We start from the raw sequence: 24,258 nt of genomic DNA on the forward strand, positions 1-24,258 counted from the left end.
TACATCTGAAAATGTTATGATATTTATTACTGCAAAAGATCGTATACATATATCAAATAAATAATCATTATAACCCTACGCGTCTTTCGTTCGTAAAGAGAAATATTAGGTTTTAATGAGCACTGCACTTATTTTTGATTGATTCAAAATATCTTTTACCTTCTGTCATAGCACGGCTGTTCAAAGCTACCTCCTGACTCTCCCTATTCTAATTTAATTGGCTTACCCTGTGGTTGCACTGCTCCAAGTGGTGGAAATGAGCACTACGCTTTGCCACACTATGGTCTATGATAAGTCCATGGTCAGCCCCCTGACACTCACGACTGCTCGTATACTAAAAAATTGTACGCGTCTTGTCCCTGTTTTTTAGTTCCTCTACGTGGCGCTAGTAGACTTCTGACACGCTCGCTGCCCTCGCTGACCGCGCGCAAGCTCGTCAGGTAACTACTAGCGCCACTAGTGATGGAAATTGGCGGCAGAATCGAGGAACATTTTGCAAACCACTTTTAGCAGCGTGTGTCAGGGACAGCCCCCCCCCCCCCCCCCCCCCGGCGCCGACAAGCCACTGATATATATATACACTGGATTGGATATTACCGTATACTCTACGTGTAAGCTCGTGTGTCCAATTGAACACTTGAATTTCCGCCATCTTGTACAGAAAGTTGTCACAGAATGCGCGCTAGGTTTGAACTGCGTAAAATATGCTATTTAAATCTAACGATATATTCGTCACACAAAAAAGTTTTTGACGAGTAAAATAATGTTTGATACATTAAATGAAGAACAAATCATTTTTTCGAAGGTATATTATTATTTACAATTATATGATGTAAAAGATCATTAAATAATATGACGAAAAACTTGTATTTAAGCGTGATTTTTCTTTATGTTCAAAAGAAGTCCTCAATTCTAAGAAGTTTCCGTCCATTATCCTTTATCCTTTGGTGGGCTGAATTTCATACGGATTATTCAAAAATTTGTATAACACTAATTCAACCGTTAGGGAATCCATTTACCATCCATTGATCATCAAAGTGGAGCTTAAGACATGTAAAAAAAGTTTTGAATTAAACTATATCGAATTGGGTGAGTAAAAACTTTATTCAAAAATATGGAGAATAAAACATTCCTTGCAAACGTTAAGGAATTTTTATTGAGTTGCGTGCGATAAACCACAACAATATAATTAGTAGTATCAATCCACAATCCATTCACATGAAGAAAAAGTTACAAGCACAATCAAAAGAAAATAAAAAAGATGTACATATCTGAGCATGCAAATCAGGTACAAATGTGTAGGTGCTCATGTAATTTGGTTACATTCACTGTGGTGGGCCGATCGGATTCATCCTGAAATTCGGTCTGCTGCAAGTTTTCACCTACAGATAAGTTACTAATAAATAACGACAATGGAAATACACAGAAATGTGTCACACACGATTTTTCTGTAACAGAGCACTTTATAATCTGTAGGTAATTAACCGCTTCGACGACATTGACGCAATAGTGCATCACATCAACGTGTCTTTATGCACACTGAGTTTTCTCTGACCTAAAAGGGATTAATAGTTTCAGATCTTACCAAATAACGTTGGGATACTGCCTTTTCGTAAAGTTATGTAATTTTTACTTTTCTTCTGAAAGCAAGAGAGTTCAAAGTGGTCGGAACACAGAAAGCTATCACTTGATGGAGACCACGGACCAATGTTTATATTTGCAATCCACTGCTTCATAATATCAGGTTCATCCAATGGGAACCTACATAACAAGCAAAGTTTAAATTTATTAATTCACACGTTATGTTGCATTGAGTAACGGTACTTACTTGAAGAATGAATAGCCACGTCCATATTCCCTTAATCGGTGACAAGATGAACACTCTGATTTTGGGTTGTCAAATATAGTTGGTACACTGTTCTTTTTCAATGTAATTAGGAATCCTGTCCTATCGAAGCAGTCGTTTGTAAAATGAGCCGAACACAATGTGCTATTTCGGTTTGGCTTCCAGTCCTTCCTCTTCATTTCTTTTAACCACTGCTGAAGGTGCAACACATCTTTCACGGGAAATCTACATATCGAATTATAATTTAATCCCTGAGTCAATAATACCCGAGTTTTCAATTTCAATTATAATAAGATCGGTTCATAATTCAAATATTGTGAATTTTTACTGACACGATTCGTACGTTATAATACTCGTTAAATATAATTAGTAAATACTTCGTATGCTGACATAACCTCTGCAAGTTATCATTTGCAGAACGCTTCAGCGTTGTATACTCACTTGTGAAATGATCGCCCACAATATTTTGATTGCTTTGTTTTGCAAAAAACGCAGGTACTCATTGTTACCTCAATAATTGTTACTGTAATTTTCCAACACAATCGATTATATACACATACATATATCACGTATATATTTATATATATCTGAAGTGACAAGAATCTGTACAAAATGGCTACCGTTCAATTGGCGTGACGGCACCACGCTTAAATCCAATCCAGTGTATATATATATCAGTGCGACAAGCGCGTACAATTTTTTAGTATACGAGCAGTGGTGAGTGTCACGGGGCTGGGTAAGACCGTGGTACATGTGGTAGCACGTCGGCCATATTGATGAGCTAAGTTTTCGGGCGCCACGTTTAAACGATTCACTTTAGGCAGTATTAGTTTTTCGGACAGATCGTTGTCATAAACTATTTCCTCGAACTGTATAGGTATGTACGAACACAGGTTCAATTCTTTTTGTATACGAAACTGTTCAGGTAAGCACATTTTTTTTCAATCCAATTTTAATTCCGGCGTACATTCTATAGAGGTGCAAAGCACCTCACATAGAACCAGAATAATACTCAGTATAAATGTATACAAAGAAAAAACCAAACCTGAATAAATATAGATACAAATACATTACTTGGTATCACAGCACTGACATTATTTACAGTTCCAGAAGCGTTACTTATACTTACAGGTGAAATGTAGTCTTATTCTCTACTTCGATCTCACATTGATTTTTAAGTTTTGAAAAGGATCTGTTTTTGCAGTTAGGAGCTACACAATAAGGCATGTTGTATATTGTTCTCACTCACTATTCAATTAAAAATATCGCTGTGGAAAATTATTGGCTACCTTCTGATCTAATCTATACAATAACAACAACGATCCGTCAAAGTGCAAGCCGTAAACGCTTATGAATATCCGTGGTATTCATATGTATGTAAGTTTGACGGCCTCCAAACTTATTGTTGGTTGTTTACATGCGTGAGTCCTAGGACCGATCGGCTTAGCGTGGGCGTTACGAACGACTGGACTCGAAAGGAGCAGTCGTGGATAAACTATGCTGCGTCATAGTCGTACTCATTTCTAACTTATAGAATACCAACAATTTGTGTTGATTTAGGTAAGATCCGTATAGTGGTATAAGTTAGTCATATTTATATATATATATATATATATTGTACTGAATATTCCTTTAATTATAGCGATTATTCACTGCAACAACACGTGTTGGTTATCTCAACCTGCCCAACAATCATTATTGTTAAGTTTCTACAACAGAAACTTACATGTATATCTATTTAGCTGTATATGTATACCTATATCTATTTAGCTCATCAATATGGCTGACGGCGCTGATTCCCCTTCCGTCTTTCGCTTCAGCCCCGCTTGGTGAGGCTCAGTCCATAAATCCATGCTTTACCATCTCTATCTTTAGTTTACACCAGTTTACACGATCTGTTCCAAAGTGTACCACGTGCCATCACCGGCCATGTGCGTCCACAGATACATTTACCTAAATTAATGTCACGAAATTTTAGAGTTTTGAATTGCTAAAAAAACCTGAAGCTTCGAATTTGAAACTGTATGTATTGCCATAGGTAGTGGTTTTTGAGTTATTTTACTTTGCACAACATCTATTTACTCGGTTGAATGATCACAATAAATTCTTGCCACAGTCTCGCACAGGAGGTTAAATTACGTTCACAATCAGGCTGTTATATCGGCACAGAGGTTTTCAGGAATTCTCGAATCCCATGACTGTCCTAATATTACATACGACAAAACCAGCTGAGAAGACTGTCAGCGTCTGCTATGAGTCTCGTGCCGAAAGCATTTGGCAGTACTGACAGTAATCTCATGACATCTCTGTTACATCCGTTCATAGAGGGTTGATATAATAAGTATCCAGTTCCTTGCGTATTTTCGGAGTGACTCTTGGATGAGTTGTGTTAATGATGTAGCATCCAGTGAAATCACTCCATTGTACAAATAGACACTACGTTGCTTCTAACAAGTATAAACTATTATTGAATCTTGGTGATATCAATAATAATTCAATAATAGATTATATACGAGGTCGAGAATTCCTACTCATCAGTTAACAAGTATAAATCTTAATTTCAAGTTTATTACGATAAACCTCTAATGAAGGGTACAACTAGAATTAATCAGAGAAATTGATTTTAGATTCTTAAACTTGCTTCATATGTCCACGATCCATTAACTACATATGATTGGTACTCGTAATGTAATTAAATTAAATTTTCAACAATTTTAGAAAAATGTACAAGCAATTAAAATCAGGCATGACAATGTCTGCAAAACATCTGGTCCTAGAGAACCTGGAATTTTCAATGTTTACTAACGAGGATATTCGCAACTTAAGCGTTACAAAAATCAGCACACCTTTGTCTTTCAACATTTTGGGCAATCCACTGAAAGGCGGACTCTATGACCCGGTGTTAGGTAAGTATTCTATTTTCTCCAAGGAAGACTACTTTTACAACCGTGTGAAAAACTATTTCAGCTTAATTTAAATAGTTCTTAATTGTAAATGTATCTACTGTATTGAAGTCATCCTTACCATGTGTTAGTTTTTTAATTATCAGCATGTTTGATTATATTGAAACATTCATTTCAAGGTCCAGTGAGCGAAAAGTCAGATCCCTGTGGAACATGTGGCGGAAATATAACAAAATGTTCGGGACACTTTGGACACATAGACTTGCCATTGCCTGTGGTAAATCCGTTATTCCACAAGCAGCTGGCTAGCATCATCAAATTGACTTGCTTGCGTTGTTTCAAACTGCAAGTACCAGAGCCTATGAAACTGTTGTTGGTAGCTAAGATAAAACTGTTGGACGAGGGGTTTGTCTCAGGGCTTAGTGATTTGGAACAAGAAGTTCAATCCATTATAGCTGCCGGCGGCGATGGTACTGGAACAGTTGAATTCGTTAAAGAAGTTATTGAGGCTCATGTAGAGAGGCTTCATAATCGTCAGAGGTTAAATCACATTGTGCCCCTTCTTGCTGAAGAGAATCGTTCTAATGCAAGAAATGTTAATATGCAAAGATGGATGCACGTCGAAAATATACTCAGGCAATTTCAATATGTACCTATCTGCATACATTGTCAAGATAGTATCCCAAAAATTAGTACGTTCAGAAACCGAATTATGACTACTAAATCAGCCAATGATGAGCTGGATGCAAGGTAAGCCATTAGGAGGCTAATATGAACGATTCACATGCTTCTCCTCAACTTGGGAAAGTTCCACTGCACTACCCACATTATAATATCATGCAAAGAAATCAGTTTTAAACTTCGTAATGACCACAGACGTATTTTTCGTGTGTACAACTGATATTAGTATGCCAAATTTAGCTGTAATTTTTGGAAATTTATAGATATTTACAATATAACTCCATCTTGTTGAAATGTGGAATGACATTATATTCAATGAAACCTGAGAAATTCTAAGAAGGTGACGTACTCATAGATTGATTACCTTTTCAGCAAAATTAAACGAGGAATCGTTAGACGACTGGAAACTGTTCTGATGATGCCAGACCAGACACAAAAGTATTTGCGTGAGCTCTGGAATACAGAAAGAGATGTATTGAAAATAATAATGCCTTGTTTGAGTACAGTGCATACGGAATATCCAACAGACATTCTGTTCTTCAGTATAATACCTGTACTTCCACCGATCGTAAGGCCAGTTAACTACGTCAATGGACAACTGATAGAACATCCTCAATCCCAAGTCTATAAAGCTATTATACAGGATTGCTTGGTGCTCAGGAACATTATACAAACAATTCAAGATGGAGACACTTCAAAACTTCCAGAAGAAGGCCGAGTAAATGAAGAAATTATAATTTGCCAGAGTATTTTCGTTCCATTTCATCGGTAAAAGTTTACTTTACAAATTTTCTTCAAATTTTATAGATTGTTTTTGAACAAATAAGGGGAAATTCGCCGTCGGAAAAACTTCATAATGCTTGGCAGCAGCTCCAAGCAAATGTCGATCATCTGATGGATCGTGATGTAAATAAAACGACGGAATCAGCAAACTGCCAGGGGCTGAAACAGGTGATTGAGAAGAAAGAGGGTGTCATTCGCATGCACATGATGGGGAAACGGGTGAATTTTGCAGCAAGATCAGTCATCACTCCAGATCCTAATTTAAACATCGACGAAATTGGTATCCCCGAAGCTTTTGCTTTGAAGCTGACTTACCCAGTTCCGGTAACACCTTGGAATGTTGCCGAATTACGACAAATGATAATTAACGGACCAAACGTACATCCAGGGTAATTTATTTCTACATGCACTCTTTTCACATCTGTGTATTATTTTAAAACAATTGAATCGATACAGACACTGAAACAAACTTTTCCGCAGCAATGTTTTTTTTTTTTTTCGTTTTTTTTTATCCTCGAAATGAACGTATAGTAATATTCCAAGAGCATTATTAATTAATTTTTCAAATAAGTAACTAATTTCTAAAGGGATATTTATCGATTCCATAGTTTTTTTCATCCAGTTGGTAAATCGAATCTCAGAAAATACTTATAACAGGGTTTTTTATTGTTAATATTTTTGATGATCTTAAACATTAAACTCCGTATTGAAGCTAAAACATAATTTTGTGAATTCATTGCATTGGGAACAAGCATACTGAATCAAAGACAAGCATTCGTTAGTGGAAAAACTTATAAAAAATATACGTAAAAATTTTCTACTCCTTTATACCACTTATTTAAATTCCAGGGCAGTTTTGGTGGAGGGTGAAGATGGCTCAACAACTCGTATAAGCGCGAGTGCAGCTGTGCAAAGAGAATCAATTGCAAAACGACTTTTGACTACAAGCGTCAAAGCGACCAAATTTTTTAATGGCGTAAAGATAGTTCACCGTCATTTGCACAATGGAGATATCTTGCTTTTGAATCGTCAACCTACTTTGCATAAGCCAAGTATCATGGCCCATAAAGCCAGGATATTGAAAGGGGAGAAAACGTTGCGCCTTCACTATGCCAATTGTAAAGCTTACAACGCTGACTTTGACGGAGATGAAATGAATGCGCATTTTCCACAAAACGAACTTGCTCGAAGTGAAGGATACAATATAGGTAAACCTAGGAATCTCTGCAAAATTTTTTGCCAGTATAAAATTCGACTAGACTAATAACCCACCATTTCATAAATTTTCTTAGCCAACGTTTCTAACCAGTACCTTGTCCCGAAAGATGGTACACCATTAAGCGGTTTGATTCAAGATCACATGGTTTCTGGAGTACGTTTGACTCTCAGAGGAAAATTCTTTTCAAGGTGATTACTACAAAACTGTTTAATAATAAAGTAAAACCTAAGAATTAACTGTTGTTTGACATTAACAACACCTTTCTCTACAGAGAAGACTACATGCAGTTAGTTTACTGCGCATTATCAGATATTCAGGGTGATATAACGCTATTACCACCTGCCATTATCAAACCAAAGTTATTGTGGTCAGGCAAACAATTGTTATCAACAGTCATAATTAATGTTACACCACGTGGCAAAGCGAAGATTAATCTTGCAGCTAGCGCAAAAATTGGCCCAAAAGCATGGGAAGCTAGGAAGCCGCGACGTTGGAAATGTGGCACCGAATTCAGTGATCCAAAAACAATGTCAGAAGCTGAAGTAGTTATACGTAATGGCGAACTGCTAACCGGTGTTCTCGACAAGATTCATTACGGTGCTACACCTTATGGCTTGATACATTGCGTATACGAGGTTTGTATTTTTAGAGTTTGTAATTCATTGCAACTGAATGTGTAATTTTTTCAACGTGCTTGATGTAAATCTCTGAAACAGCTTTACGGTGGTACATACTCAAGCAGGATGCTGAGTGCGTTTGGAAAATTATTCCAAGCATTTCTTCAGAGAGATGGCTTTACTTTGGGAATAGAAGATATCTTAATTCTTTCAAACGCTGATGAAGAACGTACGAAATTCATCAAGTCATGTAGAAAGGTAACAATGATACTTTGCATCATAAGATATGGGGAACTGATCTATTTGAAATTCAAAATACAAGTACAATTCGTAACTTCGATGGAACCTTGTCTAGTTTTACAGAAATCTTAATGAAAGTCTGCTTTTGAAATATGTTGTGCGATTGCAGAAAATTCTCAATCCAGCGGGAAGACGAAATCCAATCCTTAAATAAATGCTCTTAGGACTGTAGAATATAATGGAACGCCAGATAGTTTTTTGAGACTTCCGTCATCGTTCAAAGATAATTATGATCGTTTGAGACGGTTTTAGAATATGCATACTCTTGTCGTCTGGGTTGTGTGTACTTGCGTACTTTGTATTCTAAGTAGCAGATCTACCAAAATAAGTGTTAAGTTATAAGCTTGTTTGACCTATGTACTGAATTTTTACTCAGCACATAATTCACACCAGATTGACAATATGTTCTTCCTGTATTGTCATATTTCAGATAGGTGAAAGCACCCAGAAATCAGTGCTTGAGTTGCCTGAAGACACACCGATGACAGAAGTCAAATCAAAAATACAAGAATCCTATTTGATAAATTCCAAGTTCCAAGCGCAAATCGATCGTAAATACAAAACTGCTCTGGATGTCTATACGAATGACATAAACAAAACATGCCTGCCAGCTGGACTGCTCAAAAAATTTCCGGATAATAATTTGCAACTTATGGTTCAGTCCGGAGCAAAAGGTTCGACTGTTAACACCATGCAGATTTCTTGTCTACTTGGGCAAATCGAATTGGAAGGAAAGAGACCGCCGCTTATGATCAGTGGCAAAAGTCTTCCCTCTTTCGCTGCTTATGATCCAATGCCAAGAGCAGGCGGCTTTATTGACGGTCGTTTTATGACAGGAATCCAACCCCAAGAGTTCTTCTTCCATTGCATGGCAGGCAGAGAAGGGCTGATTGATACTGCGGTGAAAACCAGTAGATCTGGATACTTGCAGAGGTGTTTAATTAAGCATTTGGAAGGCTTAACAGTCAGTTACGACTCAACCGTTCGCGATTCTGACGGCAGTTTAGTTCAGTTATATTACGGAGAAGATGGGCTCGATGTACCGAGTTCTCAATTTCTGAAAAAAGAACAACTGGATTTTTTGGTCCATAATAGAAACGCGATTGTTGAAAAGGAATTGCTAAGCCGTCTCAAAGAGGATTTGAGCACTGAGCACATCTTGAAATCAGGGCGGAAAATGCAAAGGTGGATAAAGAAACATGGTGATCCTTTACGAAAGCGGCGCAATAGCGAATTTACCAAATTTTCCGAAAAAAATCGACTAAGTGATCCCAAGTATAATAAGATCAATCAAGTTTGCGGCAGAAGCAAGGGTGCACTACGTTTGATGAGAGAATGGGTAAATACTGACGAAGAAACTAAGGAAAGTTACAAGTGCTCACGATGCCCTGACCCTGTATTTTCAAAATACAAACAGGACTCTAACTATGGAGTTCTAACGGAAAGAATAGAAGGCTTGATAAACGATTATATCTCAAAAAGAAAAGTCGAAAACTCCGCAGATATATCCGAAGATGAACTCAGAGACCTCTTATCATTCAAAGTAATGAAAACCCTTTGCCAGCCAGGAGAGCCCGTAGGATTACTAGCAGCGCAATCAATTGGCGAGCCGTCAACGCAGATGACGTTGAATACTTTCCATTTTGCGGGACGTGGTGAAATGAACGTAACCCTCGGAATTCCAAGATTACGAGAAATCCTTATGATGGCCTCGAAGAATATAAAGACACCCTCAATGGAAATTCCGTTTAGGCCGAATCTTGAAAATCTAGAAAAACAATCGAACAAATTAAGATTAAAGTTAACCAGATGCACTTTGTCAAACGTCTTAAGAAGCATTGATGTAGATGGAAGATTAGAAATCGAACCTCAGAGAAGGATGACTTATAAGCTGACGATAAAATTCTTACCTCACAAAAGCTACAAACGAGAATACTGTGTGAAACGCAAGTACGTTTTACAGGCAACGGAATATTTCTTCTTCAGAGAACTGTTTAAGGAAATAAAAAAGGCAGCTCAAGTACCCGGAGCATTGCTGTACACTGAGGAGAACAAGGAACCAGCAAACGACGATCAACTAGACGCAGATGACCCTGAAAGTGCGCCTAGCAGTCAGACTAAAGGGAGATTAGATTTCGGAGAAATGCATGAATCTTCTGATGAAGATGAAGCTGCCGAAGACGCAGATGCGACCGCAGCTAGGTCACTTTCTAGACACCAAGAAAATCAGGAATATGACGACCCTGACGAAACGAGTGATGACTCCGACGAAAACGAAGACGAGAAAATGCGAGATGACAAAACTATGGCAACTGAATCAAACAGAGCTGAAAAGACAGAGAAGAGTGAGTTCGAAAATCTGCTTGCAGAGAAAAGGAAAAAACTAATTGTCGACATGTACCCCCATGCTATTGAGTACGATTTTGATGACAAGAAATATTTATCATGCGAATTAAGGTTCTGGGTAAGTATCATCGTGAGAAAAAGTTAATAATAATCATACCAATATAAATGCTATTATAAAAATTCATTTTGCAGCTACCTTTGAAAATGTCAAAACTGGACTTATCTACGATCATTAGATCAGTCGCAGAAAAGGTCGTACTATGGGAAACGCCTCAGATAAAGCGAGCATTTACATTCCAAAATCTGAACAATGAAACTATTCTGAAAACTGATGGATTAAACATTGTGGTAAGTATACAATCGTCATTTTATTTCAATTGTCATTGATATTGTGTAAAGCACTCACTGAAAAAAGTACATGAAGTAAAACTGAAGTCTCCATTATGGTTTTCCAATTAGATTCTTGAAATTTCCTACTTTTCATGTTCACAACAGCTTTAACAGTAGAGAATTTTTTTCAAAATTCAGCTTTCAAATCGCTACATTTTCGACATTATGAAAAGATTCGGATCGTTGGCATTCTCTTTATAAAATTAAAAAAAATACTCGTAGCAAAACGTTTGGTAAGCTACTTGTTCTATATTTTTGCTAAAACAGCCTACCTTGTATTGTATAGACCATTATCTAATCTAATTGTTACTACTTTTGGTTTGAAAATATTAACTCGTTCTATTTCTTCCTCAGGAAATGTTCAAGTACAATGAAATCCTGGATCTCAACAGATTATACTCTAATGACATATACGGGATTTCGCAAACCTACGGCATCGAAGCAGCGAATAGAGTTATAGTAAAGGAAGTGAAGGATGTGTTTAAAATGTACGGAATTACTGTTGATCCACGACATTTACTTCTGATCGCCGACTACATGACTTTTGACGGAACTTTCCAACCGCTAAGTCGTAAAGGAATGGAGAACTCTGCATCTCCCCTCCAGCAAATTAGTTTTGAGAGTTCACTCACCTTCCTGAAAAATGCTACGCTCCATAGTAAGCAGTCGTATTATTAAATGTGTTTCAATCCTTCGAAAATCGGAAAGTGAATACCGTATTGTTCAGAATATAAGCGGGCCCCGCAGATAAGAAGACCCCCAATTCTGAGACAATATTTCAGGGTGTTTCCCTTAGTTACTAGAAATGAGACTGGCCCGCGAATAAGACAACGACCATTTTGGTCGGTGCTCTCAACGGTCTCTACTTATATTCGGAACAATACGGTATATAATGAAATGAAAGTCGTTTCAAATTTCCATAAAGATTGTTTCTTCATTCACAGTGAAGTCGAACTTTCACTGTTTTTTTTAACTACAATTATTCATTCCAGACAAACGAGATGACCTTGTTTCACCATCCAGTCGCTTGATCATCGGTCAACCTTGCAAATCCGGAACAGGATCATTTGATTTGATGCATAGAATGGAAAGGTACATTCTGGGTCAGTGACCAATAGAGTAGAAGTTATATTTACACAATCACAAACATGTGCCCACTAAGAGCAGAAATTCATGAAATAAATTACTTAATCAAAGTAAAATTGGGTCCAAATATTCTTCAGACCTGAACAATTAAAAAATAAACAGGTTATTACGAATTCGTTTGTGTGTCATTTTTAACCGCAGTCGACATGATTTACATGGAGTTTTTTCATCATATTTATAAATTATATCATATGCTGCGATAACAGTGTTCTTTTTTTCATTTATCTGTCAATTCATTTTTGTATCTGGAGCTTGTGATTCGTATTAATCAACGCGTATTGTCAACTAAGTACAATATACTAAAAAACAGATAATACACTTTCTGTAACTTTTATAATCACATATTTATCAATTTTTTTTTTTTTTTTAAGAAAACTTTACTAAATTACTGAAAACAAACGGATGGATTGAACTCGTTCTAAAATGGATTCTCCTTGGTTTGTTACCTTACATCAACACAATGACAGAAAATATTTTAACTAGCATTATCGCGGTCATAACTAATCAACTAAATCTGACACCTATTTTATATTACCAATATATCCTACCGTCTGTATTGTATTCTATCATAAAATACAATTGCTTTTTGTAGACAAATCGGACAGATATTCGATAGCAACTTAAATCGAAGTGTTATGTACTGCAATGAATTTTATAAGAAGGCCGATATAAAGCGAATGAAAATGATTTGGCTGAAAAATTACTGATGATTGTATAATCATAATACTTGATGAGTATGATTATATGATACAAGTGCATAATTACAGCATCAATGATTAAATTCCAATGTTTCCTTTCCTTTATTTTCATTCTACTTCAGTAATAACAAAACTGAACATTAAACTGTTTATTGTATACAGATTGGTATGTAATAATAATATATCTGTGCGACGGCACAGCAGAACAGTTTTTAACTGGATTTTTTCGTCGACAAATGACGCACTGACAATAAGCTTAAAAATGAGCGGAATATTTCAATTTCTGATTTCTATATACATATACATACGTATATATATATATATATACATATATATATTTGTATATACTCATACGTATACATATATATGTATGTAATTATTTGTGTTTAGCATTGTTTACAATTAAAAATAATGGAATAGATTTCTTTTCACAGATTTTCACTTGTGTTTCTGAATGGTGTTTTTTAGTTTGTCAAAATTAGCACCGGCAAATGACTCCAGCTGAAACAATAATTTGCGATATTTAATTAACAAATATTTCACGCAGCATATAATTTGCGGCGCAAACGGAAGTAGAAAATATTCAGAGTAGAAAAAAATAATGTGAGAAACTTCTTACCACAGCAGAATTTTTTATAAAAACGAAGGTGGGCATGCTGGATATTTCATACTCGAAGGCAATATCCTCGCACTCGTCGACATCAACTTTGAGGATGATAACGTCATTGAGTTCCTGGAGAGGAAACAGGAAAATAAATTTGCACAAGTTCACATTGAAATGGAATTGTATAAAAATTCAATGTCCATCTGCAATTAGCATTTTGTTTTTACCTTGGACAATTCCTCGAGCTTTGGTGCAATCATTTTGCATGGTCCGCACCAAGTAGCAAAGAAATCTATGACGACCAGCGTATTTCCAGCCTCACTCAATTTGGCCTTGAGATCAGCCTAAAAATAGAGCAGAGAAATTGATTTAGTTTATTAAGAAAAAAGTGCTCGATAAGAAATGAATTATTTTCATGAACAGAACACCACGATAACTGAACTGTAAAGAGTCGTCTCGCTATACTATATTAACACGTGAACAATATTCAATTTCACGAGGTTGAAGTTAATAATGTTATAGAAACGAAACATTGAGGAAAAAATCACTCTTTTCTTATTTTTACAATGACTTTGAAGGCACTAAGATATTGAAATATGAGTCTGTTATGTTTTATTATGATTCGTTGAATTGAAAACAATAACAAAATTGCGAAATGGTGGTTTTTCCTTAGCATGAATCATTAGGATAAGGTTACTAACTTCAACATGATAAATTTCTCGAAACAATTGTACTCGACGAAAGTAAACCACTGTTTTTCAAATGTTCCTTTATCCCAAGTTGTAATTAATTTAAGCAGGCAAAGTCGTACAAACATTAAATTAGCTAATTGTGCGGACTTTAAACACGTGTATACAAACGTGCAAGCGAATATTAATACATAATCCTAATAAAACTGCCAGTTAATTTCAACTAAAGAATGCAAGTCGAGTGTATTAAAAAAATTGGGAAAGTAAGATGAGCTCAGAAGACGACAATTAAATGAATTGCGTACTAAATATTGTGGTATATCAACTATGGGTCATAGAATTCACCTTTGACAATATGCTGATTCAACAGTGAAGAACTAACATGACCATTGTTTCTCTTCAAGGAAATTTTTATATGTACAAAATGTTGTCACGGCAACCAGGAAAAACAAGGCCAAGTCCTACTCTGTCGTGGGGTATGTTAATCAAGGTTTGTAGTCCTATTAATAGTATTATAGAACGTTGAAGATAGCTCAATCATAATATCGATTTTGTTACTAAATGGCAAAAAATGACATGTTTAGTATAAATATTCCAGGTAATTTAGACTTAGTATATTACGTGAAAACACGCTTCTGCACGAAACAATTTATTATGCCAGAGTTCTGGAATAATTTATGAGGGTATAACGTGGCGTCTCAATTTGTATAAATAGGTATGTATAGGTATTGAATTTCCTCTCACAAATTATTCCAGTTTTATCAGTAATATAATTGTGCATGTAATACATTCATTTTGTCAGACTCTAAAACCACGGCTTAGTGTACAAAACCTATAAATAGTTTATACCTCTCAACTTTTCAGTACCTGCTAAATTCTATCGCACATAAATATATAACAGTATCTCACAGTCATTAGAATCGATTGATTTCATGTCATAGTTTTGACAACCCAGATACTTCTGTCTGGCAATACAAATAAAAAGTATGTGTTATCGTTCTTTTTTAGATACTAGACACTTGCTAATGTGTTTAAAGTCCAACAATTGACAATTGCCTTAGTGATGTCCTTATTCATCAATCAAATATTGTTTATCTATGTTCTCAAAAATGTTTTGTAATATTAACAGGTTTGAATAATCAGAATTGCAGACTTTTGAAAACTAAACATCGTTATTGCAAGTCATGGACACGTTAGAAAAATTGGGCACCCAATGGGTGTGATTTCTTGATGCGTTTGATGGATTTAAATGAAACCAATGCTGAAATGTTTCGATTCCTTAATAAAACATTTCACCGCTGGTTTCATTCAAATCCATCAAGCGCATCAAAAATCACCCCGTTAGGTGCCCATCTTTGGGAGTTGTTTGTATCCCTCTAAACCGTTTATTAGCAGATAAAAAAATATATGAGTCTCTCAGTTTCTGGTGCACAACAACAACATATATGAACTAGATCAAAATCGAAGGGGTCGACCTTCCTAGTGTTACACATTAAAACTTGGACCAATTGCGTAGACCATCATAAAATTTCATTCGATTGCAGGATTACTGAAAGTTCATATGATTTTTCAAACTTTATCTCAAGTTTGGATATTACCTGAATACATGACAAGATTACGTGATACGAAGTCAGATTTCATGTAATTTTTTAAGATAACGTAAAATTCGATAAAACTTTCAGCCAACCTTCAATAGGATACGATATCACGAAACTGTGCAAAATGTTACTGAGTTTCAATGAAACAATTCTATTCGTAGATTTAAAAAATTTCGGTAAACTGTACAAGATTTTGTTGCGTACTCTTGTAAGGTTTCGCTAAAATGTAATAAGTCTCTTCAAAATTTCAGATAAAATTGTACAACATCTCCAAGAGATCTGGCAAATTTCATACTCGAAAATTTGGCAAAACTGCTCCAAATCCTTATCAAGATATTTGACGATTATGCCAACCGAATTACATCACACACATATATATATACCCCCCCCCCCCCCCCCCCCCCAAGGAATATAGCGCGGTCATGGTTTTGTGAATTGCGCGAAGTGTCGTAGTTTGTGAAAAAGATTCAATAGACCGCGGAATGTATTACTCTTAATTGAGATGTATATAACATTTTACACGCATGCTCTATATATAGCTCAAACAGATGACAACAAACTATCTCGTTGACCTGTACTTTGATTAACGCTATTCCAACAAGTCATTCTTGCGGTGTCGAAAACATTTAGTTCCCCGCAGTACATTCTCCTTACCTGACGTAATATGAATAGTATTGAATTGTATTCCATGAGATACAGATTATATTACCACGTAGTCAAGAAAATGCAATTTTTCGTGAACAAAGTATTTATACAATTCAACTTTCCTTGCCCAAAATAACCGATTGACATGATCCGTAAGACAGGCGGAGAATATCAAGTAATTATTACGTTTCCATCGTATACTACACGGAGAAAGGATTTGTTGCCGTAAATTCAATAGGTCTTTTTATTTTTGAGTACATTTTTAAACCATGATTTAAAACACGAATTAAACAGTGAAACTTCCTGATAGCGGAAACCTATTTGGGGATGAAAGTATTGTCCGCTGATGACAACATCTGCTATTCGGAAGAATTTCCGTTCTATTACTATTACATTTTGCTGGAAATTTTTTTAAGAACATCTGTTATAAAGATGTGCCCGCTATTAATTAAGAGATGTTCGATACTTACTGTATGTAGAATATGGATACAAAATCGGTGTAACAGAATACGGTGACGCTGTAATCGTTTCAATCGTTGTTTCTTAACTCCTACATCTCCTTAATTAAGGAAGTTCCCTAGTCTATTTCGACATTATCGTATACATCTCAAATTATCCAAATCCACGTATCTCAAACGCGAAAAAGGGCATAACAGCCCCATTCTACATACAGTTCTGAATAAAACCATTCTAAAATATTTTCATTTAACATAAAAATAAAGGAATGGTATGATTTCTACGATTTCTTCGATTTTGTAAAACCCGTGCCATTTGTATTGTGAAATGTATTCGAGTGTTTTTGTTCAGAATGGTGTATAGAATTGGGCTGTTAAGCTCTTTTTCGCGTTTGAAACACGTGGACTTCGATATTTGGAGATATATACGACAACGTCGAAATCGACTAAAGGGCACGTCCTTAAAAGGTGCATCAAATCACCGGGTCACGAGAAAAGTAAAGAACCAAACAAATCCGTGAGCCAATTCATGTTACAATTAGGGGTGCGCGGTATTTCGGTATACCGAATTTTTTTCGGCATCTCCTTGCTCGAAATGTATCGGTATGGGAACCTTCTGTCAATACCGATACCGAAATATCGAAAATTCGGTAAATAGCAAATAGTTACAATAGTATATCTGGGCGAAAATTAGCTAACGCACACAATCGTCTTTCCGCTTTTTTGCAATCCGTCTGCACATATATCTAACATAGATTTCGTCATTGCGGTGATAAAGAAAGTATTTGAATTTATTTTCATCGTCATTTGTTACGTAAGCGAATATGACTCCTAATCTACCTACATTCCAAGTTATATCATCGAAGAGCTAGATTATGTTCGTAAAAATCAAGATTATCACAAGGTTGAAGTTCCTAAGGAAACATTAGGGAAAAAATCACTATTTTCTTATTTTTACAATGTCATGAAGTATGATTATGTTTTGTTTTATGACGGTTTTTCCTTCGCATGAATCGCATAAATCGTTACGATAACGTTACCAACTTCAACATGATAAATCAGCGACGCATCCAGTTCAGTTAAATAGAGAATCACGCCGGTTTTCATTCGTAATCGCAGCGACGGTTGTTTGCCGGTTATCAATAAAGTATTTCCGGCACATTGCATCGAGCATTGCGTACTACATAGTCGATAAACCTACATGTACTTACGCCGACGAATTGCAGATTGCGTAGAGTGTACTGCATAAACTACGTACTCTAAGACAAAAACGAGTGTCCGAGCATAGTGTTGCATAATGAGAATCACATTTCTCGGATTCGTAATTATTTCGCTCGAGGAGCGAAAGTCGAAGAGAAGGATAAAAGAGGCGGCAAAAATGCCGAAGTTGTATGTGAGCCTGATGAGGCAATAGTGCGAAGAGGAGTGCCGACATTTTATCAAATGATATCGCTCAGATAGTTGGTCAATTATCAACAGATAAACAATTCGGATGTGTAAACGTGCTGTACTAATGCGTACTTAGGCTTTAAAGTTTCTACCTGTGTGCACTGAGAGCACACTCTACGAACGCGTTCAACCGAGTGTGATATTCTTTACAAATCGGCACAGTCTTAAAGATATAACGGTTATAACCCTGGACTTGGTTAACTTCGGGAATAAGACATACGTCCATCGGTCACTCTGCCAGCTACAACTAACACGCCACGCAGCAATTATTTCCTTCTCTATTTCTTATCAAGGTTATCCGCCCGCCTATTTCTTCACCAGCGTAATAATCTTTAGGTTAAACTTGTTCATCTGGTTAGTGTTCTCGTTCAACATGTCACTTGTATTCATTTTGTTTCTCACTCTCTCGCGTTCTTCCGATTTTTGACTTATTGTTAAAGGGAGTGGACTTACCGAGCTAGTAATTTGGAGAACCATTTTTAACGATGAACGAGTTGCTTTCCTGCGGCGTACTTCGCGATGCGGTCACTCGATTTGGTAACTTCGTACTAACTCGCGATATACAAGCACTGGAAGGCTGTACCTGAACTGCCCAGTTAAAAAGTGAACGCAAAACTTGGGGAGTGGAGACCAATGATCAAACGACGAATACCGCCACAGTATCGGTGACGCCACTGTCGCGGATACGACGTGGTAGTGGAAGGTGGCTCCGGAAATTCCCGAAGAAACCCGAACCGATAAATGGATTGTTATCAGTACAAAATCGATGTACAATACATTCGTGAAACATTCAGCGATTCCTGATCACTATTTCATACGGTGTCACTTCCGGCTTCATTATTTGGGATTGAACCTGCAGTGCCTTTCCTTCACACTCTCAATACACTTTCGTTTGATTATTATTTTTCATATGTGGAAGCGGGAACGTCATTGTGAATCATATAATGACCGAGGGACCGAATTGTTGCAATATCTTCCGGAAAAAATTTCCCTTCAAGTTAACCGATTATTCGGAACTTAGAATTCCGAATAATGCAGACTGTACATCTACAGGAAAGATGGAACAATCAAACTGAAAAGAATAAAAGAATTTCCGAATAATAATGCAATATTTTCATTTCTTAGGATTTGTATAATTCTTTGCCATAGAATCTGGAATGGATCGATCTTTCCGGATTATTGTGAACTTGGAACAGAGCATTTTGTGTGATTGCTCTGCGATATTGTTCAGAAATTTTGAATTTCACATTGTTGAATTTTTGTCGCGCGACGAAAGTATTGTTGAATTTTTGTCGCGCGACGAAAGTATTGTCGAATTTTTCTATTCCTTCAAACATTCTTCGAATTCAGCTAAGACTGCTAGTTATTTTTTGTATCATACAGGAATTGTTAATAATTGTTCCTCACGTACACAGCATGTATGATCTTGAAAATACCGTTACTTTATATCATTAAAATTTTTTACAAGTATCATTCAAAAGAAATATTTCTCATTTACATAAATTTATATAAACTTTTGGACTTTGATATCTTACGCATCACAAAATCTCCACAGTTATACCCCCGTAATTGATCAAGAATTTGAATATGTCGATGTTTCTGATAAACGAATTAGCAATAGAACATATTTATTAGTTTCTCTAATTGCATTGCAAGATTCCTGAAAATAAGGAGAAAACACATATTGGGAAAATAAATTTTTTTTTGACTCTCACATTTTCGGTAACTCGGAAGCTTTTGTTTGTGAGGATTCGTTGTATCATGCAAAGGAATGAATAGTAACCAATTGCCAATTATTCCTCAGTGTAAAAGACTGTAAATGATTGGCTGTATAATTTGACCACGTTATGCTCATTTCTCGTCATGAGACCGCAGCCTCAAGCATGGTGGGAAGTCTCAAGGATACCCACCGCCAGCGCTATATAGAGCTATCTACAAGTATGACTTAATTGTAAGACGTGTATAGTAAGGTTCCGGTTTCAGAAGCATACGAATGTGCGTGTATGCGAAAAATAATGTTCATGCGTGCGTTCTTCATGTAATGTGTTTATGTGTAAGAATGACAACGTTATAACATTCATCAATGATCGCACCGCATACGATTACCTAGCTTGGGTACAGTGGAAAAACGATATCGAATATCGCAAGCATAAGGCTGATTAGACAACAGTATAACCATATTGTTAATAAAATATGAATTAATTTAGCAATTATTCCATCCTTTGATAAATTTTATTGCCGTATACTTTCGAACGCGGATGTTTTTCATGTTGTGCACTTTTGTAAAAATTCACTTGTTTATAAAACAATATCATCCCTCTTGGAACTATGTGAGCATCCAGCTATTGTATTTAATGTTGATTTTTTCTATTGCACACCATGACGACATGTTCGATTACGATTATTGCGTGAGAGATACTAGACACGTCATTCTGACGCATCATGTCTAGCCGCCACGGTTTAAACTCGGCATCATCACAGATTTAGGAACCCACCAGTCAGCCATGCGATTGCGATACCAAGACCGAGCATTATACATATATTCCTACCTATTCCAAATAGGTGTGTATTGTACATCAGAGACGTACAATACGGTCGATTCTGACCCCGCCCTTAAATGTTTCAGCGGGTCAGGAATAAGCTGGGGCGAGTACTATGTTGAAGGTCGCCGAGGCTAATTTTATTTCTTCCTCTAGAAAATTCCGACGGTCAGAATTAAAAGGAATCGCGCGTGAACGCAACTGAACTAAATTAGTTATTTTCGTGGCAAGTGCGCATAAATAGAGATTCTTTGAAGAGTGTCAAGTTCCGCACAAGCCAAAGGCAAGTGCGAAACTCATACGAGTCAAGAAATCCATAGACTAAAAAAAAACGTTATTGGATTTAATAAATATTAATTGATACAGATAATGCATGAGTTTGTAAAGTACTTAGAGCACATTTATTCAAAGCGACACAATTCATGTAGTTTTTAATTTAAAAAATACGTATTTAGAATCAATAAAAAATAATTTAAATGAATTAAGTAGAGATTAAGCGACATAACGCACAGAGTTCCTCTTTAGGTTTGATATTTTTGTCCAAGTGCTGCATGCTCTACTCAAATGATGTTTACAAGGACCAATGGGATATTCTTCCGTTCAAAGAAGAAGTGGCATCGTATAGAAAAAACTGAAATCACAACGACTAACCCCATATTTGGATTAATAATATATTTAATTGATTCAATGATTCCTTCAGTATTTGAGTGTTATACCAGTTCTGCGAACACGTAATGCAGTGCTCTAGGATATATATGTAAATGTAGTGTTAATTAGCTGCTGGGTGACATGAATAAAAAAATTTTCTTCATACGATATACTATTGTCATTGACTGCCACCAAACAAGTTGTAGTAGCGTCACTCCAAAGTTAAGTAGTGTTTGGAAAACATGATTGGATCAAAACCATAGCCCGATAGATCGCATCACATATGGTTGGCAGATTCGTAATGCGAAGGATTCGGGTATATGAAAAACTTTGAAGCTACTTATCAAGCGGGACAGCTTGCTGACTACTGACCGAAATTGGTACCACTTCGAATGAATTTATCATTTCGGTTGAAAAACACGAAACATGCACACAAAGAATCAGAAGACTATCAACTCAACAAAAATTTTATTTCAGTGAAATAATGTTAATTTCGTAGAAACAATGATTCATTAGTTTCGAGCGCGTATGCAAGTATCGAGAGTTCTTGAAATCAATTTAAAGTATATATTTGCAGATTTCAACTACATGTGATTGTTTCAAACTGAGAAAAGTTATATTTCATTGTATTAGTCGATAACTTGAATTAAATGTGGTACATATAGCAACTCAAGAACTCTTTCTTGGTTCCACTCAAACATATCCTCATTTACTTGAATGATTTTTTTTATTTGAAGTTGCTATATATATAACTTGATGAACAAAATAATATTCTTAAATGAATATTAAAACTTGTCTTGTGAAACAAATTTTTGTTTCAACATATTGTACATTTCTTTGATTCTAGTTATCATTGATTATGTCGGACAGATATTACATTGAGTCAAATATACTATCTGGCAATAACGTTAATATATCAGTAAGCGTGGGATTATTGTTTCTAATCTCTCGATACTTTTGAATCGATGTGTTCAGCGGTGAAAGTACTATTCTTTCACGAAGTAAATAAGGTTTGTTGATTCAAGCAAAGTTGTCGTTCCGCAATTTTTAGTTTAATTCAATGTAATAAATATGTAATTGGTTGAAATACATTAAACTCGAAAGCATATATATAGCATTCAAATCAATGCATCAATATTTTTGTTTCAACTAAAAAGTAGTTGTTCTGAGTGAGAAATCTTTCGAACCAAATAAACTGTAGATCAACAAAGTTAGTTGTTTGGTTCGATAACTTCTTTTCTCGGTGTATATGCGCACATGCCACAAATACTATTTTCTGTGCTACTTCCGTCAACGACTCGACTACTTTGTAGTTTTTATTAAAGCACTAGTGCGTAAAAGTCGACTTTAACGCACTAGTACTCAAAAACTAAAAAGTAGTCGAGTCGTTGACGGAGGTAGTGCAGAAATCAGATTAAAGTTTGTGTATTGTTCTCAATATATAACAATTATATCCACAGATTACACAGATACAAAAGAATAAATTTTACATTTATTGCAAAGTTTACTCGACAGTAAATGAAAAATTTTGTGTCTGAAACGTAAAAATGATTTGTAGTTTTCCCTTATCATTGTTACATGCATAATAAAAGATTCTTTACGTCTGAGGTCATTTGATTTGTTCAAAATCACTCACGTAATATACGTAATAGCATCGTGTAGTAGAGGGGTACACGTCAGAATATGCATTTGGTAATATTAACAGTATGATATCCACAAAGGTTACTGAACACGCGACGAAGCCGTGTCAGAATTGCACAAAACGCCCACCGAAAGATGCACACCAAACATATCTATAGATAACTGTAACTGAGATCATCATACAGAGTGACTTGTTTGTATTCTATCATGCAACGATCCAATAAACTATGTAATGAAATGAAAGGACTTGCGATACTTATTATCAAATATAGGAAGGATAAGTAAGATTTTTTATCCTTCCTATATCACTGAACCACAGTCAAGAAAATTTCTTCCTATTATCAAAGTCTACACATCGTTGATGTGACAGTATAAACTATAATCACAGCAATTTTATACATGCAATGTCGAACACAAATATTAAAATAAAAAAAAAAAAACGTGCGGCTTTAGACTGAACGTAAGCCAGCCTTCGAACTACCGGTTTTCACAGCGTAGGTTCCATGTTCACAAAGCAAAAAAATATTGATATCAAATTCGAATTTCAAACTACAAATTCAAATCCGTGATTAGAGATTGAAAGGCCCTCGGATACCATGTTACATGAAAATATTACGATTTTATTTTGAACCAATGCAATGGATCCACTGTGACATCAATTTTTGAAATCTGACCTTGGATTCGTTATCGGTAACCCAAAAATCCTCCAGCTACTAATTACTAACAAAATCCGAATGTTTTCAGATTTTTTTTCTACAATGTCAGATTCTCCATTTTGTATTTCACGAATCTAATTTTAGATTCGTGATCAACAACCCCAAAAACCTTACGTTACCAATTTTCATTCGAATCCAATCTCAAAGTATCATCATCTTTATTCTATTTTTGGAATGTTGTTATTTAAATGATTCAAACAGTACTGAACCAATCAAAGCCAAATACTAATCTGTTCTAAGTTTGAAAAAGCCACGTCAATTGAGACCAAAATTGCTGAAATCCGATAACTCGTTCCGGAGATATCTTCGGATAAAAAATTGATCACACACATTCATACATACAT

The 24,258-nt window shown here is 35.8% G+C and overlaps 3 protein-coding genes across 9 annotated transcripts; 1 reads left to right on the top strand and 2 right to left on the bottom strand.

Moving 5' to 3' along the window:
* Positions 1-787: 787 nt before the first annotated feature.
* Positions 788-3,350, bottom strand: LOC124213772 (uncharacterized). 4 transcript variants are annotated; one of them, XM_046615396.2, is made up of 6 exons: positions 2,976-3,350; positions 2,467-2,891; positions 2,288-2,369; positions 1,829-2,071; positions 1,586-1,761; positions 788-1,043 (listed from the first exon to the last, which is right to left on the bottom strand). In XM_046615396.2, exons 2-6 carry the CDS (start codon positions 2,597-2,599, stop codon positions 1,033-1,035), a joined length of 645 nt encoding a protein of 214 aa, XP_046471352.1. In that variant the 5' UTR covers positions 2,600-2,891; positions 2,976-3,350; the 3' UTR covers positions 788-1,032. The 4 variants fall into 4 exon arrangements, 3 of the variants coding, with proteins under 3 accessions (XP_046471352.1, XP_068990172.1, XP_068990173.1); XM_069134071.1 differs by having other exon boundaries at positions 800-1,382; positions 2,976-3,331; XM_069134072.1 differs by lacking the exons at positions 2,467-2,891; positions 2,976-3,350 and having other exon boundaries at positions 800-1,382; positions 2,288-2,460.
* Positions 2,612-13,431, top strand: RpI1 (RNA polymerase I subunit RpI1). 4 transcript variants are annotated; one of them, XM_046615393.1, is made up of 13 exons: positions 2,612-2,723; positions 4,565-4,752; positions 4,929-5,499; positions 5,803-6,148; positions 6,238-6,602; positions 7,063-7,421; positions 7,506-7,620; positions 7,704-8,067; positions 8,149-8,307; positions 8,780-10,813; positions 10,888-11,043; positions 11,440-11,743; positions 12,078-13,431. In XM_046615393.1, exons 2-13 carry the CDS (start codon positions 4,569-4,571, stop codon positions 12,194-12,196), a joined length of 5,076 nt encoding a protein of 1,691 aa, XP_046471349.1. In that variant the 5' UTR covers positions 2,612-2,723; positions 4,565-4,568; the 3' UTR covers positions 12,197-13,431. The 4 variants fall into 4 exon arrangements, with proteins under 4 accessions (XP_046471349.1, XP_046471347.1, XP_046471345.1 ...); XM_046615391.2 differs by lacking the exon at positions 2,612-2,723 and adding an exon at positions 3,318-3,406; XM_046615389.2 differs by lacking the exon at positions 2,612-2,723 and adding an exon at positions 3,716-3,884.
* LOC124213773 (thioredoxin-2) lies at positions 13,008-19,012 on the bottom strand. Its single transcript, XM_046615397.2, has 4 exons — positions 18,823-19,012; positions 13,761-13,877; positions 13,549-13,662; positions 13,008-13,430 (listed from the first exon to the last, which is right to left on the bottom strand). The coding sequence occupies exons 1-4, from the start codon at positions 18,844-18,846 to the stop codon at positions 13,368-13,370; spliced, it is 318 nt and encodes a 105-aa protein (XP_046471353.1). The 5' UTR covers positions 18,847-19,012; the 3' UTR covers positions 13,008-13,367.
* Between the last annotated feature and the right edge of the window lie 5,246 nt (positions 19,013-24,258).

This window comes from Neodiprion pinetum, chromosome 3 (genome assembly GCF_021155775.2).
Source record: "Neodiprion pinetum isolate iyNeoPine1 chromosome 3, iyNeoPine1.2, whole genome shotgun sequence".
In the NCBI taxonomy this organism is placed as follows: Eukaryota; Metazoa; Arthropoda; class Insecta; order Hymenoptera; family Diprionidae; genus Neodiprion; species Neodiprion pinetum.